Source organism: Poromitra crassiceps (assembly GCF_964638095.1).
Source record: "Poromitra crassiceps genome assembly, chromosome: 15".
Lineage (NCBI taxonomy): Eukaryota > Metazoa > Chordata > Actinopteri > Beryciformes > Melamphaidae > Poromitra > Poromitra crassiceps.
In genome coordinates, this window is record NC_139634.1 from 7,191,131 (window position 1) to 7,214,257 (window position 23,127).

Sequence of the window (23,127 nt, forward strand, 5' to 3'; positions counted from 1 at the left end):
CACCTCCACTGATGGGAGGTGTCAGCCACAAACAGGCAGAGGGGGAGGGCCGTCACAATTGCACCAATTGTCATTGTACTCTGACAATTGGTGCAATAAATCAACAAAACTGTCATATTCTGACAAAAAGTTTATGTTATAGCTGCAGAGCATCAATACTAGAAACTCTTTAGTAAAAGGCTCATCTGTTTTTAGAGTCTGTTGGCTCCTTGTGTAACATGCAGCAGTGTGCAAAGGTGTGAAAGTTCTCAGAGTCAGGGCGGAGAGATGTGAAGATGCTGGTGGTGGTGGTTTGTGTGTGTGTGTGTGTGTGTGTGTGTGTGTGTGTGTGTGTGTAGGTGTGTGTGTGTGTGTGTGTGTGTGTGTGCGCGTGTGTGTGCGCGTGTGTGCGTCTGTGTGTGTGTGTCTGTGTGTGTGTGTGTGTGTGTGTGTGTGTGTGTGTGTGTGTGTGTGTGTGTGTGTGTGTGTGCGTGTGTGCGTCTGTGTGTGTGTGTGTGTGTGTCTGTGGTTGGCTGATGGTGGAAACAACTTTGCATCAGTCAGAGGAAGATACATCAGCAATATTTTATATACTGCAGAACAGAACATGTCCATCTGGAGACATTCTATATCCTTTTGGAACCTTTGTCATGGTGGCCCTGCATTCATTCATCCTCATCAGTTTATTGAGGGCCTGGAGCCTAACGGTTGTAACTGTGTTATAGTAGATTTTACAATAGAGCCTAAACAAATTGTCATCAAACTTGGATCAGCTGCTGTTACTACATAAGCACTTTTTTTTTGCTAGTATAAAAAATGATTGTACAGTATGTGTCCCAGCCAGGACACAACTTATTACTCGTAGCACAACAGCCTTTTTTCTATTGACTGATGCACTTTACTTTTTATTTTATTATTTTTTGGGCATTTTGCCTTTATTAGACAGGACAGTGGGCAGACAGGAAGGGTGGAGAGAGAGAGAGAGTGGATGACATGATGCAGCAAAGGACCTTGAGTCAGATTCAAACCCATGTCGGCTGCATGAAGGGCCGAGCCTCCGTGGTACGCGTGCTGACATCACTGATGACATAGTATACATCTCCCCCCTATTGCAGAGAGTTGACAACAGCGGTGCAGACATCATCAGCCTATCAGTGTCTGTCATGAATCACTGATGACATCACATTTGCTGTATCCATGGCACTTTGCCAGGGGGTCCGCGAAAAGTTTTCAGGGGGGAGGGGGGGGGGGGGGGACTTTTTGTGTGTGCAAAAGCTTCATAGTTCAACGAAAATATGTTATGCTTTAAATCTAAAATGGTTCATGGATTACATTCTAATCTGACGAACCTATCAATTTAAATGTCAAGCACGTTACCGTGGAAACAAGCTGAGCCCAAAATCACAAATCACAATGAGGGGGTCCCCTGGTATATTTTCTATCTTATAAGGGGTCGTTGGCTGAAAAACATTTGAGAACTGGTTTAAGCCACCAAATTCCTACTGCTCTGTATTTTCTTTTCCAGACCGTCATCAGATAGCGCGTCCAACTGAATATATTGTAATGCTGTAGACTATTCATTATTATGGTTGTTATAACACATACCGCACGTCCAGTTCAAAGAGAAAACTTTTCCACAAGCATCAACTCGAGCACTTTGTTCTAAACTCATTTAAGTTGTGAAAACAATCTGTCACCCTGAGTCTACAGTTAGTAACATGGTGAGAGATCTTTAAATTGTGAAGATCTCTCACCCACAGTTAACTGGCAGGGTTAAGAAAAGCCTGACTGTGGTGAACACACTTGAGGAAGTAGTTTTCAGCCTGCCTTCTCAAAGTTCCCCCAGTGAACAGGTTTTCTCTCACCACACAAAATGCTTGAACTGGACACATTTGAATGTGATCACGATTCTCATTATGCATATATTCTCTTAGTATTAAATATTCATTTTGGCCGTGGAGTATGCTATGCCTAATATATAAAGAAAATATGACAAAGCTTATAAACAACTGAATTTTAATGGGTGGTGCCCCACCAACAAGGCAGATTAGCTGGTGCCCCTGGGCACTCGCCTGATGCGATATATGAATAATCCGGCCCAGAGTCTTAGTTATTATTCTGGTCTAAATTGTGCGCTGTGAGGAGGGGGGAGGGGCTTTATGCATCCAGGTCCAGGGGCCTGTCATGTCATAATCCACCTATAAGTGGGACATCATCAGTCACCACTGGCCCACTCGATGATTGTGGGGCATGACATCATCAGTCACATCACTCGATGATTGTGGGGCATGACATCATCAGTCACGTCACTCGATGATTGTGGGGCATGACATCATCAGTCACCACTGGCCCACTCGATGGTTGTGGGACATGACATCATCAGTCACATCACTCGATGATTGTGGGACATGACATCATCAGTCACATCACTCGATGATTGTGGGGCATGACATCATCAGTCACGTCACTCGATGATTGTGGGGCATGACATCATCAGTCACCACTGGCCCACTCGATGGTTGTGGGACATGACATCATCAGTCACATCACTCGATGATTGTGGGACATGACATCATCAGTCACATCACTCGATGATTGTGGGGCATGACATCATCAGTCACGTCACTCGATGATTGTGGGGCATGACATCATCAGTCACCACTGGCCCACTCGATGGTTGTGGGACATGACATCATCAGTCACATCACTCGATGATTGTGGGACATGACATCATCAGTCACATCACTCGATGATTGTGGGGCATGACATCATCAGTCACGTCACTCGATGATTATGGGGCATGACATCATCAGTCACCACTGGCCCACTCGATGGTTGTGGGACATGACATCATCAGTCACATCACTCGATGATTGTGGGACATGACATCATCAGTCACATCACTCGATGATTGTGGGGCATGACATCATCAGTCACGTCACTCGATGATTGTGGGGCATGACATCATCAGTCACCACTGGCCCACTCGATGGTTGTGGGACATGACATCATCAGTCACATCACTCGATGATTGTGGGACATGACATCATTAGTCGGGGGCATTTGCATGCTCAGTTGATGTATTGTGTTATGGGTTTACTAATAATGACATCATCAGTCACCACTGGCCACCACTTGACAATGATGACAATGATGTCATCGCTCTTGACACCAATCAACAATTGTGGGGCTGGGGCCCACAGGACAGACATACACACTCTACAGGATCAGATCTTTCGGGGACATTGTTGTTCTCCAGACAGACCAGACTTGTTCCACATCTGGAAACATTACATCACACTGCACTGCTGAAGCCCCGGATCAGAGGCCCAGCAGACGCAGGCCAGAGACTCACAGACACACAGTTGGGCCATAATAAGTAGTCAGGCAATCACATCATTCACATTGGGCTGATAAATAAATATAAATGCAATGTTTACATAATAGCCGTATGTTTTGTTTCACCAAGGCCATATTATTAACCTAACTAAACACGAGCTAACTAAATATATTCTTTAACTAGTGATGCTCAACTTATTCACAGAATGCTGAATATATTGAAAAATGTCCCAATATTTTTCTAGACAAAATCACAATAGTAGCCTACTTCTAACAGCTACTCCTATGTGTCAGTACAGTAGTAGGCTACTAAAGTTATAAATGACTTGCAGCAGCCTAGCCCTACTGTAGCTTATAGTTCCTTTTTCTACTACCGGGTTTGACCACTGACACGGGGCATGTTTCCGCAGGCCCAACCCCCTGTGTGTGTAGCTCTGGCTGAGGCTGCCTGTGGCGTTCACAGTCGTGCAGTGCTGCTGCAGACAGAGGAGATCTGCTGCCTGCACACGAGTCCTGCTAACAGCAGCACACTGACCGCTGGATGGAAGAGTATAGACCAAATCACCGTGACGTCACCATGTAAACAAATTTACTTCCGGGTACCACTTGGGAAAGGCGGCAGGTTTAAATGTGCGTGTTGTCATATAAATGCTGTCAAACCCTCTCGTTGTTTTCGGCCGACTACTTTCAATTTAAATGGTTAAACGGTTGGTAAACATGCTTGTCCGACGTATCTAGCCTTTCTTCTGTGTTTGTTTTATGTAGTGTTAGCTAGCTAATAAAGTTTGTTTGTCTGTCAAACTCGCTGTTTTTTTACGTTACAGACAGAGTAACCTCGCGTCACCAGGCTCTTCTCGGCGAGAAAGAGCCTGGTACAGACAGAGCTACTGACGCCAGGTCAATTTAATTTAGCTTCAAGTCTACTCTAGTCTGGTCCAACAGGTAAATTAGCTAGTCTGGTCTCCACTAACGTTAGTGAAAGTGTTGTTATGAATGATATTAAACAACAACACAACACGGACGAACCATTTTTGTCTTCTTTGTCTGTTTTTGTCTTCAACATGTCAGTTTGTGCCGTCCACCGCCATTATAATGTGTGGACCTCAGGGGTACCCGGAAGTAAATGTAAACATCCCGCTGATTTGGTCTATTAGCCGTGCAAAGTAACTCCATACTCTCTCAGGTAGGCTCGGCAAACATTTCGCTTTAGTTTCGAGTCGGGTTTTTTTTTTGCCGGGGAAATAGCTTTGGTGGAGCGGAAACCGTGAGATCGGAGTTCGGTCGGTGTAACATTTTACAACCACAGAAGAAGTTGTCATCTAGTTCTTGGAGGGAGTTGTGTTGTTGGGAGTGATTTCAGCAGTGATACCGGATGATTTTAAGGTGAATGATTTCCCTTTACGTTACCACCTCCTGCAACGACATTTAACTTAGTCGGCTGACCAGTTCCCATAGACAGACTATGTTCTTCTTCCATCCACAAGTGACACACACACACACACACACACACACACACACACACACACACACACACACTTAAACTTGTATGTCAAGGAAAATAGTCCTGAATGCAGACAGACATTAAATATAAAGTCTGAATGTTGAGTAAGACAAGGTGTGTGTGTGTGTGTGTGTGTGTGTGTGTGTGTGTGTGTGTGTGTGTGTGTGTGTGTGTGTGTGTGTGTGTGCACACACACACGTGTACGTGTGTACTGTAAGTGTAAGTGCATGTAGATTACAGCCAAAAGGCATTCTGTCAAACTGGTTACACACACACACACACACACACACACACACACACACACACACACACACACACACACACACACACACACACACACACACACACACACTCTCTCACACACACACACACACACACACACAGGCTCTGGGGTTGAGTGGTGTTGTAAACATTTAGCTTATGGAGAGCTGCTAGTTTTGAATAGAGGAATTCAGAGTAAACGGCCGTCAGTGTGACACTAATCTGATCGGCAGCAGAGCAATGAAGCTGGCACCACCACCAGCTACATTAGCTAGTCTGCTAAAGTTAATACTTTAACATGAATACTTCCTTCCTTCCTGTCCTTATACTGGCATGTAGGGCAGCAACAGAGGATCTCCACTCCTCTGTTTTGGGTGAACTTCTGGATGGTGCCTCAGGTCTGTTTCATGGTTTTCAGTTCTCTTCTCCACTGTTCCACACCAGCTTTCTTTGGCTCTTCCTCTCTTCCGCCTGCCTTCCCTCTGGTGTCCAGTCAGTGCAGGGCGCTTCTTGTGATGTCATCCTGTTCTTTTCACATGATGTGTCCCATCCATCTCTCCACCATCTTCTCACAATGATGGTGTCGATGCTCTCCTCCTGATTGGTCCGGGCAGGTAGTTGTTGATTGGAGATGGTGTTAGGCCAGAAGATACGCAGGAGTTTTCTCAGGCTCTTTGTGTGGAATGTTGACAGCTTGGAGAGGTCATTCTCTGTCATACTCCAGCATTCTGAGCCGTATAGCAGGGTAGAAAGCACACAGCTCTGCTACAGTTTTAGCTTGGTGTTACTGGGAGGAACTTCCACACACTGTTTATCATTCTGAAGGTGTTTCTGGCCTTGTTGAGACGGCTTTTGATGTCACTGCCTGTTCCTCCATCATATCTAACAGTGGTTCCAACTTCCAAGATATGTGAGCTCTTCTCTTGTGGGTTCATTCCATCTACAGTACTTGTATCGGTAGTGGATTTTGTGTGTTTTTGACTTATAGAATAATCCAACAGGCTGCACTGATGTGGTGCCAGAGTTCATCTAGCCCCTTTCGGACTCTTCCGGGTATGACGTCATCGTCACGTGACAAGAGTCCCTTATCCGTACATAGACTTCCCTGCGACTCTTGCTTTCAAGCTGTCTAAATCAGCGATACGCACATATTTACAAGTGTCACAGAAACATTTTGAAAGTTTGAAAGCTTGATGCTGATCATAAATGCCTCTTTTTATCCGAATTCTGTGCCGGTGATATAATTTTTTCCGGGTTAGAGCTCCCAGCCGTCGCAGCGCTCAACAGCGCCACTCTGGTCGAAAGCTCGGTAAAAAAAATCGCTGATTTAGACAGCTTGAGAGCGAGAGTCACAGGCAAGTCGTACGGTTAAGGAACTGTTTTAGACGGCAGATGATGAAATCATATTGTCAGGCCCGCCGCACCCCATTACGCAGAGTACGCAGACTGCGTAGGGCATCATGTGACTGAGGGCACCAAAAAAAAAAAAAAAAAAAAAAAAAAATTGGTGCCCTCAGTCAGGCCACTCACTGAACAGCAGGCCAGGCGCCGCCTACTGGTTTACTAGTGGTTTTATTACTTTATTCAGGGTGCATCTCATTGTAAAATTGGACTCGGCCCAAATTGGGCTTCAAACGGCCCAAATTGGGCTTCAAGCGGCCGAAATCTGGCTTCAACCGGCCCAAATCTGGCTTCAACTGGCCCAAATCTGGCTTCAACTGGCCCAAATCGGGCTTCAGACGGTCCAAATCTGGCTTCAAACGGCCCAAATTGGGCTTCAAACAGCCCAAATTTTTCGCCGCCGCCCTTCGGACGCCGGCACGCACGTCGGCCTGTATCGGCCTGGCCTGCTTGGTATCTAATGCCCGGCCTGAATTATGATCCCAGTCCGCCCCTGCTTGCATGTACAGTTTAACAATCACTTGTTTGCTGACATGTACAGTAATTTTCTAACAATTGTTTGTTTCCCACATGTAATGAAATGTGAGATACACTAGTATCGTTCATAATTAATGATTTTGCAGTCTTTCGTTTGACACTTGAAAGTTTTACGGGGGGGGGGGGGGGGGCACCACAAAACAATTACGCTTAGGGCACCCAAATGGCCAGCAGCGGCCCTGCATATTGTGGACAAACAGTTATTAAAGGAGCTCGAGTTCATCCTGTGCGTTTACACTCTCAGCGGGGGGTCCACCTGGTTTTGGATTGGCGGCTCGGTGTTGGCACTATATAGCTCAGTGGTTGGCACGCTCATACCGTTTCAGGTTATTCGTTGCAGGAGATTTGTGAAGAGAGCACCGTTGTGTCGTCTTCACTCATAAATCCACCAAAAGAAAAATGAGGGAAATCGTGCATCTGCAGGCGGGCCAGTGTGGCAACCAGATTGGAGCCAAGGTTGGGATGATTTTGTGATTGAAATTGTGTAACATTGTGTACGTTAATTTGTGATAAAGACGTTGAATTGGTTTGGGCGGGTAGGTAATGTTAGCTAGCGTGACAAAGCTAATGTTAGCTTGGTGCTCATAGCTACCGTTGTGTTTGCGTTGCCAATCTAACGTCAGCTACCCACCTGCTGTCCTTCCTTCATACATTATGCACGTTAAATTCATGATAAAGACGTTGAATTGGTTTGGGCGGGTAGGTAAGTTAGCTAGCGTGACAACGCTAATGTTAGCTTGGTGCTCATAGCTATCGTTGTGTTTGCGTTGCCAAGGTAAGCCAAGCTAATGTCAGCTAGCCACCTGTCCTCCCTCTCCTTCATGTGTAGTTCTGGGAGGTGATTAGCGATGAGCACGGCATCGACCCCACCGGGACATACCACGGTGACAGCGACCTGCAGCTGGAGAGAATCAACGTGTATTACAACGAGGCATCAGGTACGTTTAACGTTACTCCTTTTTGGAGCCCAATTACTCGTCTTTTGTGTGTCTACCGTTCCTTGTTTTGTTCTTTCCTGTGAAGCGTCCTTGGGTTCGAGAAAGGCGCTATATAAGTCCAAGTTATTATTATTATTATTATTACTGTACTGCGGGGAATTTATGGTAATTACAAATTGGGATAGGACTTGTTGTTAATTACACACTATTCCAGTAGGAGGCGTGCTTAAACCACTAACGTTATGGATATTACTAGGCCTTTGGCTGATATATTTTTGATGTGTAACAGACATACGCACGCAGACACACACGCACACACACGAAGTAGCATTAACGTTAGTGTTCTATAATCAGAAACCGAATGACAAGTATCACTGGGAAAGTAGCGGGAAAAAGTGGTGCAACCTGATAACCATGTAACATAATTAATAGCCCATGGCACACCAAACATCCACAAGAATGTTGGCAGTTGTTGGATAATGTTTGATTGGTGTGCTATGGGTTAAACACGTACAAAGGATGGGCAGTTGAATCTGACCAAACAATTCCTAGGCTTCCAAGGCAATTCCAAGGCTACCTAAATTATATATATATATATTTTTTTTTTTTTTTTTTTTTTTTTTTGGTCTATTCTATGCTTCATACAATGTCTCTGTTTATATTCTTCCCTATCTGAGGGAGCAACTGTAGCATGACCTAATTAATTTCCCCCCACAGATCAATAAAGTGATTCTGATTCCAAACAAGGACAGACAGCCATGGCACACCTAACAAACATCTGTGTTGGTCCTCGTTTGTTGTAGAAAGTTTGATTGGTGTGCCACGGGCTACATCCAAACAGCGGATTTTCTGTCGTTCGTTAACCAAATTTACACAATTATTATGATTATTTTTAACTCATTCAGTGCCAGCCACTTTTGGAGAACGGATGCTCCCAGTGCCAGAGTTTTCAGAGCGTTTTCAGTGATTTCTCGAGGCCCACAGAATATTGTGTGATATTACTATGTAAACACCGAACACGCACAAGAACGAGCTGGCTCTATTGTATCATCAGCAAAAAAAAGTTTATTGATACCATTTTCCGTTCTTTAGTTATGAGCCGGAGAAGATAGGTTGTTTTCAGCGTTTTCAGGCTTTTCAAATTATTAGCTGAGATAATCCGCCTTTTGTGAAATGCAGCATTTCAAGCACATTCACTGAGTCTGAAGATAATATTTTCTGATGTAGTGACGTAGTTGTTGTGTGATGCCCTGCGTGCACCACCCCCCTCCCCCCCTCCCCCCGTAAACTCCTCCCCACACTGCACACAGCCTCACGCAACCATTATATTTTCGGAGTCCTGCGTTTGTGTGCTGCTGTCGGCTCTCAGCGCCACAGCAGGGAAGAGCCAACCCGGATTGCTGAATGGTTTGGCGTCAGGGGCTGCTTTCCTGTCTGCTAATCGGGTGGAGAAACTATACAGACAGACAGACAGACAGACAGGGACAGAGGGGCTCAGTTGTGAGCGCGGATTGACTCCTGTTCGGAGCCAATGTCAGCTCCCGCGACAGAGCAAATGGCTCTGGGAGCATGCATCGGGTTGTCTTTGATCCACGGCTTTTAGGCTGTTTCTCGGACCTGTCTCTAATCTGGACTGCACCGAGCAAGCACTGTCGCCACCTAATGAGTCCGTAAAATAGGTTATACACCTCCAATAGCTACTATAGTTGTACAGGAGCTGCGGAAGGCTTTGATCGACGTCCCACCGTCAAAAAACGCATTGGACGTCGAAGGACGTCCGTGGCATTCTACGTCACTATTTAATTGGACGTCGAAGGACGTCCATGGCATTCAATGAGTTAATAGCGCAATCCGTCCGCTCTATCACATGTGGCTGCATTAAGTTACTGTCAACATACATTAACGTTATAATCGTATGTATTTATACTTTGCAATATCGACCGGTAGGAACCTGGGGAGCGCCGTTTAATACCTAGAGAGAGCGTCTCCTTTGTAATATGAGCTTGACGCCATACATGAACGTTACATGAAACCGTTACCACCATCTTGCCAAATGAAAGGCAGTTTAGACAGCTGATGTCACCACCGATCGAGCTCCATGCCTTGTGAATAAATAAATGTTATTACACTGAGCCAGGCTGTTGTAATTGTATCACCATATCCCAGACAGAAACCACAATGTCCCCCCCCCCCCTCCTCTATTTCCCTTTATTTCTGTCTAAACTAAGCCTGTAAATCCACATCTTTAATGTCCTCTCTGAAATTGAGATATTTTTGTTTGTGTAAATGGTTTTGTATATCTGTCCTCCAATAATTCTTATCCCCGTGTTTGCATCACTAGGTGGCAAGTATGTTCCTCGTGCTGTGCTGGTGGACTTGGAGCCAGGCACCATGGACTCTGTGCGGTCTGGTCCCTTTGGCCAGATCTTTAGACCGGACAACTTTATCTTTGGTGAGATTTTTAATGTGGTGATTCAAGTTTAAACAAGCCTCTGTCTCAGCTGACCCACTCAATCTTCATTGTTGGCAAATGTATATTTTAATAAGCCGCAAGAGACAACATTATAGGCATAATTCAAGTAATATAGGAGTTGGTAGGTTTTGACATGATGGCAGTGATATATTCCTGTGTGTATGTGCTCCACAGGTCAGAGTGGAGCAGGTAACAACTGGGCTAAGGGCCACTACACGGAGGGAGCGGAGCTGGTGGACTCGGTGCTGGATGTGGTGAGGAAGGAGGCCGAGAGCTGCGACTGCCTGCAGGGCTTCCAGCTCACCCACTCCCTGGGCGGAGGCACCGGCTCCGGCATGGGAACCCTGATGATCAGCAAGATCCGAGAGGAGTACCCCGACCGTATCATGAACACTTTCAGTGTGGTGCCTTCACCTAAGGTACAGGAAACACGTGATGCATGCGAATCTTACAAGCCTGTATGTCTGAGGCTACTATTTTTTCTGTCACTGTTAGTCCAGAATTGCCCTGGAATTAAAGAATATGGATTGAACAGAACAAACATATAGACATGACCGTCATTGCTGGACGGTTGCCTAGAATCTTGGACTGCACAATTAGTCGAATATTAATTGTGATCAAGATTTTGGCTCCCCCACAATCATGAGCGCAAGAAAATGTTCCGTTTAGCAATGTTGCTCTCGTTTTGTCTTGTAAATCCAGCGCACTATTTATGTATTTATTTATTCATTCATTTTCTAGTTCAATAAATGCTTGATATTCCCAAAGAGTAATTGTGAGCTCGATATTGATCAAAATAATTGTGATTATCATTGTGACCATAATCGTGCAGCCCTAATCTGTCATCCTTGCACAGGATGTCATCTGATGCTGCATTTTGAGCCATGTTCTGATCTTTGTTGGATGCCCTTCCTCTGTCTTCCCCCCCCCCCCACACACACACACACGTCATTCCCTCTGTCTCATCATTCTCTCCCCAGGTGTCGGACACGGTGGTGGAGCCCTACAACGCCACTCTGTCCGTCCACCAGCTGGTGGAGAACACGGACGAGACCTTCTGCATTGATAATGAGGCGCTGTACGACATCTGCTTCCGCACGCTCAAGCTGACCACGCCCACCTACGGGGACCTGAACCACCTGGTGTCGGCCACCATGAGCGGGGTGACCACCTGCCTGCGCTTCCCCGGCCAGCTCAACGCCGACCTGAGGAAGCTGGCAGTCAACATGGTGCCCTTCCCCCGGCTGCACTTCTTCATTCCAGGCTTCGCCCCCCTGACCAGCAGGGGGAGCCAACAGTACAGGTACACAGCCCCGCTTTGCAGAGACGGCATCGGGCCCTTCATTTGCATTTTAATAGCTTGAAGACCGTGTGTGCAAGAGGACTGGGCAATTTATCAATATTATATGGATATCGCATTATTGTGGTGTGATATGGCATACCATAAGTGTTGTCTTTACCTGCTTTTAAAGGCTGCATTACAGTGAAGTGATGTCATTTTCTGAACTTACCAGAGTGTTTTAGCTGTTCTAATATTTGCCTTTACCCACTTAGTAATTATATTCACATTACTACTGATTATATATCCAAAATCTTGTATTACTATTTTGCAAAAGTAGTAATAGTCAGAGAAGGAAACCCGGTCTTTGCATTTTATTTTGATCAGTCTTGTTTTAATAAAAGTGCTTGTGACATCTCACATGAAGGCTTTGACTTAGAGCTGAACATTTAGTAGAAAATACCGAATGTATATTGTGTATATGTATATATATGTATATTGTGTACCATATATACATTGCTATATTGTGTACCGCCATTCCGCCTAAAAATACAGAGATATAATTTTTGGTCCATATCGCTCAGCCCTAGTACAGTGCAATAAAATAATTTGCGTTCCCGGGAGTGACTCCTGTCTCCATCCTCTTCCAGAGCACTGACGGTTCCCGAACTCACGCAGCAGATGTTCGACGCCAAGAACATGATGGCGGCGTGCGACCCGCGCCACGGCCGCTACCTCACCGTCGCCGTCATCTTCCGCGGCCGCATGTCCATGAAGGAGGTGGACGAGCAGATGCTGAACGTGCAGAACAAGAACAGCAGCTACTTCGTGGAGTGGATCCCCAACAACGTGAAGACGGCCGTGTGCGACATCCCGCCCCGCGGCCTCAAGATGGCCGCCACCTTCATCGGCAACAGCACGGCCATCCAGGAGCTGTTCAAGCGCATCTCCGAGCAGTTCACCGTCATGTTCCGCCGCAAGGCCTTCCTCCACTGGTGCGTAGCAACGGCTGTCGTTCACGCTAGTTAGAGCTCCCTGTACCCAGAACTCCTACTGGGAAATACCCTCTACTAGGTATACTAGACCAGTGGTTCTCAAGCTGTGGTATGGGTACTACTCTACTAGGTATACTAGACCAGTGGTTCTCAAGCTGTGGTATGGGTACCACTGTACTAAACTATCATGGTTCCCACAGGTCCTCGAAATCCTTGCAAGTTCAAGCCTCTCTTTTTAATTGTCTGTGAGCTTCTGTAAAACTGTTCGTTCTCATAAGAATTCTGTGTTGTAACTTGAATTAACCTTGAGCCGTGTCTCAAACTATGTCGTGTTGGGTCCTTGAATTTGAGGGAATTGGGCTTGGAAAGTCCTTGAAAAAGTCCCTGAATTTCCAGTGCATCGATGACTTTGCTGCATTCGAAAGATACAGAGAGGCTAAAGATACAGAGAGGCTAGTAGTATTTCAACCTGAGGAGCAGTGTTTTTTGTTGTATTTTTTTTCTCCCTCTCCCAAACTGTAGTTTTGTCAAATGAACATTGTGGTCATTGTTAAATCATCCTGGACTCTGTTGCAGGTACACCGGCGAGGGCATGGACGAGATGGAGTTCACCGAGGCAGAGAGCAACATGAACGACCTGGTGTCAGAGTACCAGCAGTACCAAGACGCCACCGCCGAGGAGGAGGGAGAGTTTGAGGAAGAACGGGAGGAGGACCTGGCCTAGAAACCAGGGGGCTGAGCAGCTGTTCAAAGGCTTTCTCTGTTTTCACTGTTTTTCACTGTTCGTATTTGTCTCTGCTGCTCCTGTTACGTGGTACGTGTGCTACCAGGTGAGTCACCATGACGTACAACTGATGCACTTTACTGCTAACCTGTATTTAATGATGGACATCTCTGATTTGACAGATTATGTCATAGACATTGTGACGTTATCGTTGATGTCATAGCCATTGTGACATCATCAGTGATGTATACTATGTCATCAGTGATGTCACTTAAGTCACTTATTGATGCCTATTTCTTATTGCCTATTGCTCATTGCTTGTTGCCTATTTGTACTATGTCGTAAACGGAGTCCACAGCACAAGAATTTCACACGTGATACTTGTACCATGGAGTGACAATAAAAATCTTGAATCTTGAATCTTGAATCTTGAATCTTAAGGGATTGTGATGTCATCAGTGATTCATGACAGACACTGATAGGCTGATGATGTCTGCACCGCTGTTGTCAACTCTCTGCAATAGGGGGGAGACCAGTCCACAAGATCTGCCACATAATCACTTATGATTTTGGGATATTGTGAGTCATAAGACACAATCCTGCTGTCTCATTATAACAACTTTTTACAGAAATGTTGAGTTTTCACACCTAACATATAGGCCTACTATTCAGTTTAATGGGATGAACAATTATTTGATTATTTAACATGTGATTTTGCAAATGTGAGCCATATCATGATATATATATCGATATTGGGAGGGGGGGATCCTTATTATTGATTATTGTGATAATGTTAGTTCTGTGGCTCTGAGGCTGCAAGTTCGAAACAAGTTACACTAAAAGTCGATCTGCTATAAGCTGTTAATGTACCAGCAGCTAATTCTGGACACCCTTTGCCAAATTCCACATGCTATGATATTGACTTACATTTGTTGCCACCCAAGTGAAACTGTTCATTCGTTCTCTAGGCAGAGACGCACGCATGTTTCAAACTATCACTACTAGCTAACTGCGATGGTACTGCACAATGTAGGCGTTTTAACTGCTGCTGGCTCTGCCAGGCTTTGTCTAGCTTTAAACATGAAGGGTGCTCTGCTCTTTGTACTCATTTCTATCATTTAGGCACAAAACCCTAAAATGAATTGCACTACAAGACTGAAAGATGCAAAGAGTATGTCTGAAATTGGCCACTGGTACATGATCAGGAATGTGAATTTTATGCAATGTTTGTTAGAAAGAAAAGTTGGTCTAATGGACGGAATATTTTGTAATGGTCTTGTACTGTGTGGAATAAACCTGGGAAAAAATGTTTAATAGGTTTGGCTTAGTATCATGTGTTGCTATTGTAAGGGCTGTTTTTATGGTTGTTAGGCAAGTGTCTGTCGACAGTGTCTTTAAGACAAAAATGCTGTACATGTCTTTTTTACGCCTTTTTTGTCTTCAGACACTGTTGCAAATAAATCAGAATTAACCGGTACAGTCATCATTTCATTTTCAAATCTGTCCGTCTCAGATGGAAATGTCATGTGTGTCCAGTCAAGCTGAAAAGGATCTGACAAAACTAGCTGGTGGGAAGCCATCAATTTACATTTTAAAAGTAGGCTACATTATCATATGTTTGGTTTGATCTTAGTGGCATGTTAATAATAAAGGTATTTCCTAGATGGAGGATCCAGCCTGTAAAAGTATTTCTAATTTGATCAGCAATGGACTTTGGTTTATGCGCACAAGATTGGACATTTCCTTTAGCATCATTGCTGCCAAGATGAAGATCATAACCATGTGGTCATGGAAAATCTCTTTGAATAGGGTTGAGTTGAAGGCCTGAGAACATTGCAGTGGCTGATAATCTGAAGGCTTTATGAGTATCAGGAAAGGTCCACAGATATGGAACAAAGCTTGCCAACATCCAAATCCACAGGCAGTCAGGTGAGTAGATGTTCAGTGTAGTGCTGGAGGCTGGTTGTGTAGGTTTGAAGAGGTTAAACTACACATGTCCAACATGCTATACATCTACTGACTGATCTGACTACAGACTAAACGCCACGATAGGAAGAGGAAGTGAAATGTGGCTTTTTTGTTTGTTTTTATTGGGGCTGCTCAACAGTTGCTCATAGTTAAACCACCTTTTTATAATTAAATAATATAATTGTAAAAATATAATTAAACTATATTGCTAGTAAATTAATGCAACAGGCAAGTGGAATTAGGGTTAGGCCTACTACTTTAAATATATTATACAATTAACAGGGAAAAACATGTATATTTATAGGAATTTTATAAGAGTCTTAGAGTCCACGGGAGGTAAACAAAAAAAAGCCACAATAAAATAATTGCTGAGTATCACAGACACTAAAGAATATAAGAGATAAGGAATGTCATAAAGTAAGATAAGAACACTAAACTCACAACGGAGGACCATAAACACATATATTGAGGGACATCAGGATTTGTCGGTATCTACAGGAATAAGATGTTACAGCATACATGGGCAAACTGCGGCCCGCGGGCGCCACCCGCGATGGAATTGCAAAAAAAAAAAAATAATAATAATTTTTTACACAGTGCACCTGAACACAACATGCAAGATACCCGCTGAATAAGTGTCCAAATGTTCATGTCATTCTGGCCAATACTCCACTTCTGTTATAGCATTTCAGTCTGGAATATGGAATATCTTTCAATAATCTTTATGACTAAAAGGCTACATTGAATTAGAAATTTAAATAATTAACTCATTGGTTTTGGATTTATTTAGCTTCAAGACTGCGTTTTTGTTCGTGTGACCCTCAACACAGGCTTTGATCATCCCGGGCCACTTACTGATACTTATGCTTAAATTAACCCACTCCTATTCTGATTTATTTCAAGAAAAACATTTTGGCTAGTGGAAATTCTAATTGGCTGGTAACTTTAAAATCTAGCAGCCATATTGGCAGGTGGTCAAAAAAGTTAATTTCAAGCCCTGAGAGCAGGTGGTGACATAGGAGTGAGTGAGAAAAGGATGAAATATTGGGTGGTTAAGACTGAATAATGACATCACAACAAAATTAGTTATTCCTCTAAACGTGGCTTCAAATGCACCAAATTTTTCACGCTGGCGCCGTTCAGCCCTCAGCAAAACCTGGTAGCGAGGACATTTTTTGTGGCCCTCTCTATCATCAAAGTTACCCATCCATGGGTTACGGCATGACAATATTTGTTCGGCCCCCGGCAACAATCTGGGTTTCTCATGTGGCCCCCCATGAAAAAGAATTGCCCACCCCTGCTCTACATACAGGAGGCCCGTGTCAGAACCATTGAGATATAATATGAATGGAGCGTCCCTATCTCCTCCCTGTATGGTCTATTGAAGCCAAAATCTTCTCAGATCAGAGAACCAGAGTCTGCGCACTAGGTCTTTTGAGTTGAAACCTCAGTCTGAGCCCCCCCCCCCCCTCTATACTTTCTTATGTAGAGCTGCGGTTTCTAGATTTGCACACAGTGCCTTGTGTAGTCAATCCTCTCTGTAAATATGGCACTTTAAGTTCTAATATTTTTTGTCTAGCCAAAAGTAACCATGTAGATTCCCACTCTGAGGTCAGTTTATCAAAATAACGCCTGTACGGAAATCTGAATTTCGTTGTCGGAGATTGCTCCTAGCAGCCAGACAATAGACCTCCGGGCTGCTCAGCCTCTCACTGAGCTATAAGGGGGAAATTATCCAGTGAACTGATCTTTGCAGCTCTGTGTTGATTAGCCTAATGTTTCTGTGGCATTTTGATTAACTTTATGATTTAATTCCTTTTGGAGCAAATGTTGGTTTAACAAATCTGACCGTGACGCTTTAGGTTACGTTGTTTACTGGTATAGTGTGTGGTGGCAGCCAAACCTAACGTTAGCCCAGTGCGTTAGCCAGGCTGCCTGTCTCTTCTCTGACTGTATATCCCACTGAGCTATATCTTATTTATGTCAATGGTATATCATTACAACAGCTGAGAGAGGAACCTGTGAAGAACAAACATCCCCACAGTCAAAGCATTTCCCATATCCATATAAAAACATTACCAAAAATAAAACCTCTGTTTATATGTGACGCTAACCCGTTAGCGATTAGCTAATGGCTGGCGGTTGTGTACTAGCCAGGCCCCATTTTATAGCCGGGACGGGAGTTAACGTTATAAAACACATTTCCTGTCAGTTGGACAACCTGGTCAGTTCTGAAAATATGTGTCTATTATTGTGTTATTCCAGCTATCGTTATCGGTTGTTAAGTTATATTAAGCCGATAAATAATGAAAAACAGCTGACTAGCGAAAGCGGCTAACGCCATTGCTAGCCTGCATGTTAAAACCATTGTGTACCTATAACATAGCTGGAGTAACTCATAAAACACATATTTTCTGAACTTACTTCAGTCCCCAACCAACGTTAATTCCTCGCGCACCTTTCTCAAAACAATGTTCTTTTTATTGCGGTCCATTGATGTCTGGTAGCCAGCACAGCCAACCCATGAGCCACCCGACTTCCAGGGAGCATTAGATAACATGAAGCCGTGTGTCTTGTCTATGACGATAGATCTATAATGTGCAGAGCCTGTCCAGCCAATGACGGCTTGAGACTGGCTGCCACAGCTGTCAATCATCCATTTTTATGCCTTTTTATATGTCAAATAACTACTTAAAAACAAACTAAGCAGAAAAATTACCACTTGCACAGGCATTAGCATGATAATGACTATCTAAAATGATACAAACCACCTTTGGAAAAAAATTATCCTACTGTGATTATTTCGGTTGTGATTTTCCCATCCACTAACATGGGGAGGCGGGCCTTGTGACCTAATACTGGATTCAACCGCCAGAGCGGCGATCTAACATGCAGCGGCTTCACTGAACGGGACCAATGCTCAGTCCATCTCATAATATGTCCATGTCTGTTGCAGGGACACCATTCCTGTGAGAAGGCATAGGCTTATGTGCTAATTTGATATTTTTTATAGTTTTCATTTGCAGGTTAAACTGTCAGCTGAGCTCTGTTATTGAAGCTTTGGCTAAAGGCCTGAATTTTACAATGATGTTTTGAAATAAATGTTTAAAAATCGATTGTGTGTTAAAAGCTTGTGTTACGTTTTCATTGGCGTTAATACACTAATAATTAATTTCAATGTCCGCTATCAAGAGCAAGTTGGTTCATGAAATCGCTGGGCTGCGTGACCAGCGATTTGTGGTGTGGGAGCTGTGGGAGATTCCAGCTGTCAAAAGAAGAAAAAAGACTTGCTCCTGGCCAATCCAGGTGTTATGCCGAGAAATGCCCCCCCCGGCGGCAAATGCCTCGCCTCCCCACCTCACGGGAGCGCCAGGGGCGTATGCAGAAATTGAATTATAGGTGGGCCTGGATCAAATTGGGTGGGCCTGGATAGGAAGGGGTGCAGATGCCCGGCCGAAGGCCGGGCCCACTCGGGTGGCCGGCCAAAGGCCGGCCGCCCGAAAAATTTGACGTGTTATTTTACTAAAAATAATGCATTTGACCATCATTTCAAGTAGAATGATACCACCCAAGCAAGAATATTTCAAGTGTTCCAAGTGCTTTACTGAAATATTTGGACCATATAATGATAATACAATTATCTCAACCTTAAAAGGTTACATATAGGTGCCAAATGTTGCATACATGAATGCTTATACTTGTGTGTATACTGTTACTTTATACAGAAATTAGAACCACTGATCCATATACTGTTGTGTGTTTAAAAAATAACAACACTGAGGCTGCTTCAAGTTTGAACAAGATGCCCTCTGGTTTATTTATCCACAGAGAGAACAAAATTCCTAGATGTCATGAAGTTGTCATGCATTAGACTCTGGAGATGATGTGCCCTGCATTTTTACAAAAGTAACAAAACCATTGGCTAGCAATGCAGCAGCAAGTTTGCCTCTAGAAAACAACCAATTAAATTTTTTTTTTTTTTTTTTTTTTTTTTTTTTTTTTTTTTTTGGGTGGGCCAGGGCAGAAGTGGGTGGGCGTGTGCCTACCCAGGCCCACCCGTAGATACGCCCCTGCGCGCTCGTGTCTCCTCTCGAACCAGAAATCCTCGGTTTACGAGACAAATGCTCTACCAATGAGCCTAAAATCTATGAAGCCTCGTTCCCTTGTCTCACGTATATAACGTCAGTGAGAGCGAGCGGCGGGGGAGGGGGGAGGGGGGTTGGGTGGTGAGAGACAGCTCGCAAGTCAACATTAGGCTACTGTTTAAAGACAATGTCATCTAATCTTACATAGGCTATAAGTACAGGGTACCAGATTTGGCCTAATTGAATTAGTTTAAAGTCGAGCTGAACCCAAAAATGACTTTTCTTTTCTTTTAGTTCAAATACCTGGGTATGCAGGGCACCTTTAATAATGTAGCCTATGCAAACAAAAATCACAACAATCTAATTTCTTTAGTTTTTCACACTTTTTCACATCAAAAGTTCATTTTTCAAGATTTCATTGATAACAGTAATTTACAGTTTGCTGACGTCACCCAGTACTATCAAATTTCTACCCCATTTCAACCAATCATATCACGACATGCAGCTGTCAATCAAATCTTCATTTCTGGATCATTTTCTCTTCCAAATGAAGTAGAAAATGGCGCCTAGTGCCTGTCATCTGGCAGAATTCCTATCCCATAAACTAACTACTAACTTGGCCAATTGTTAGAAACATGAACAAAAAACTAAAACTATAATCTCTAAGAATGCAAAGAAATGTAACTGGCTCGTTAAAACGCGCATTCCAGGGATATCGTAATTTACAGCAGCGATAATGGCACGCACATCCGAGAGCTTGGTTGTCAGTAGTCTCGGCTCCCAGACGTTTGGTGAGCTGCGCCACCAAACGTCTGGGAATTTCACTGTCAGAAACTGTCTGTCAGAGCCCGGTGAGAACGGCCGGCAGCAGACACGCCTACATTTATTATTAGAATTTTATTTGGTAGCAGCAATGCAATGTTTCATAGTTCCAATATAGAGCAAGACACTGATGTGCTGCAAAGAGAGTTTATACCTGTTGTTTATTTAAGCAATATAGCATGAGAGCCTGTGTTGTGGCAAATATCCCACGAGGCCGCAGGCCGAGTGGGATAACTGCTGAGCAGCGGGATATATGCCACAACACACGCAGCTCGAGTGCTATATTGCTTTTATAAAACGGTTTCCAAGTATGATAATATAATAATAATAATAATAATACTATAAGTCCGACTGGCATGGTATTCTGATAGTCAGTTGAAACACTACTGTAAGGCGGGACCGCAAGAACGTGCGGGTGATTTGATTGGATCGTTCTGGAGGCTGAAGTTGACATTGGCCAATCCTGGCGCTTGCTGAGAAGCTGAGAGCTTTCTGGAAAGCCCGACACGCAGCTCGAGCGCAGCGCTGCATTCTCAGCGCTTGCTGAGAAGCTGAGAGCTTTCTGCAAAGCCCGACACCAACTAACGTTACGGGGTTAAATGCGGGGTTAACAGCCTTTCTTTTGCAAAGAAGACATTAGCCCGCATCTATTCTTGTACAAAACATCATTTTCTGCGAAGTATTAGTAAAGTTATAAGCGAAGATCGATTCACAAGGATCTGACAGCTGTCTCCGCCATTTTTTTTTCTACGTTGTCATTTGAGGTAAGCCTTATTATTACTCTCTTAGTAAGAGAGTTGCCATGGCAACCAATAACCCATGGCGGTTACTGGAATTATACAATGGCTGTGAACCAATCAGATTGCTTGATTTGAGAGAGCCGTTTTATAATTTACAATAATGTTTCCTACCCGGAAGTGGTCCGCTTGCTACTGTGAGTCATCAGCAGGCTCTGTAGCCTCGGGAGTCGGGCTTATCGCTGGGGAAAAGACCTCTAGCCGCCGGGGCCGGATGAAACACGTCCTATTAACAGGTTATGTTTGTTTCTAAGTGATTAATATGTTTCTCCGCAAACGCGGCGATGTTTTGCGAGACACAGGTTCTGCATGAGCGTCACTGCCCCCAGAAAGCAGGCCCGCCCACAACACTCATGATTGGTTCTCCGATGCAAGGCTTCCAACAGCGCCACCTAACGTTATGCAAAGATTTAAATAGTAATATTCTCAGTCTTACATGAGTGAAACGGATTAAGACTGAGGGCTGAGTCTATGTCTCAACTGACATATGAATAAACACATTTCTTGGTCTGGGAAAGTATTCAGATGTTGTGCTATGGTACCCTACAATATATATAGGTATGTTGACACTATGGTTACACAGAGCTCAACAAAGAACACTCACTAAAAGGTTGTTGACACAGGCTTTCAAAAGAGCAAATCACTCATGGTATTATGTCTGTCATGTGTCATCTGTTCAGCATTTTTGGAAGGATGACTCGTGCCAGTCAGTCTCACATGGTCAAGTCATTTGTGTCAGAGCTTCTCAGTGTTCACTTGAGAAGGTCTTCAAAGTCCAAGCTTTCACTGAGGCTCACCTCCAAATTGTGCTGTGGACCATAGGTGTCCTTTAGAATGGGGACATGTCCCCACCACCTTTTCAACACAAAGTGACACCCTTGTGTACTCAGTTGTCAAATATGGTCCGACAGAGAATTCTGGAAATTTGAGTCTGGAAAAGTATGGAATTTTGAAATAGGAAATGTGTAGGAAGGAACCCTGAAAACCAGCCAGTACTGTTTAAAAAAAGAATGTATTGGTCTTTATGTACAAGAGAGGAAAAGTAGAAGTAGAAAACCAAACATAAGTAGAAAAGGTAATTGTACAGGAGAGTATCTTCACACTGCATTGAGGATGTCTGCCCTCCTTGACCCAGAAGTCATGTTTCTTCTGAGTGAGGAAACAGACACTACTTTGAACTGTACACACAGGAGGGAAGGGGCGCCCTCCACTGCTCTCTGAGTGAAAGTACAGCTCCAGAGGAGAAACGCCCAGCAAACTGCTCCTCATCCACAAAGACGGAAAACCTAAACACTTCAATATTATATATTTGCAGATGATGGGATTATGTGGAAAAAGGGAAGAAATATAGATTTTATAGTTAGGAAATTGCAAGAAGCAATAGGGAAAGTAGAGAAATGGGCACAGGAATGGGGTTTTAGATTTTCAGTGGCAAAGACTAAAGTAACCTTTTTTACAAGAAGGAAAATCCTAAATCACATTGATCTTAAAATATATGGTGAGAAGTTAGAAAGAGTAGAGTGTTTTAAATATTTAGGTATTTGGTTTGACAAGAATCTTACTTGGGCAACTCATATAGGTAAAATTGTGGATAAATGTAAAAGAGTGTTGAATATTGTTAGATGTTTGAGGGGCAGGGATTGGGGGGCATGTAGGTTTTCTTTGAAGAGTGTATATAGTGGATTAATTAGGGCTGCAATAGACTATGGGTGTATCATTTATCAATCTGCATCAAAAACATTACTTAAGAAATTAGATATAGTGCAATATCAGGCTTTGAGACTTTGTTGTGGTGCCATCAAAACAACCCCAGTTGCAGCTATACAGGTGGAAATGAATGAAAAACCATTGGAAATCAGGAGAAAACAGTTAGCAATAGTGTATTGGGCAAACCTTAAGGGTCATAAGGGGAATCATCCTACACAAAAGGTATTGCAGCCATGTCAAGAGAAGGAGAAAAGACAGTTCAACAGCTTTGGATGGACAATTGGAAAGATAGTCAATGAGTTAGGAATAGGGGATATAGTA

General features: G+C 43.7%; 1 protein-coding gene across 1 annotated transcript; it reads left to right on the plus strand.

Annotated features, from left to right (window-relative positions):
* Window positions 1-7,225: 7,225 nt before the first annotated feature.
* Window positions 7,226-13,856, plus strand: LOC310790639 (tubulin beta-4B chain-like). Its single transcript, XM_083652354.1, has 7 exons — window positions 7,226-7,474; window positions 7,848-7,956; window positions 10,298-10,408; window positions 10,604-10,848; window positions 11,410-11,732; window positions 12,359-12,703; window positions 13,280-13,856. The coding sequence occupies exons 1-7, from the start codon at window positions 7,418-7,420 to the stop codon at window positions 13,425-13,427; spliced, it is 1,338 nt and encodes a 445-aa protein (XP_083508480.1). The 5' UTR covers window positions 7,226-7,417; the 3' UTR covers window positions 13,428-13,856.
* The last annotated feature ends 9,271 nt before the right edge of the window (window positions 13,857-23,127 follow it).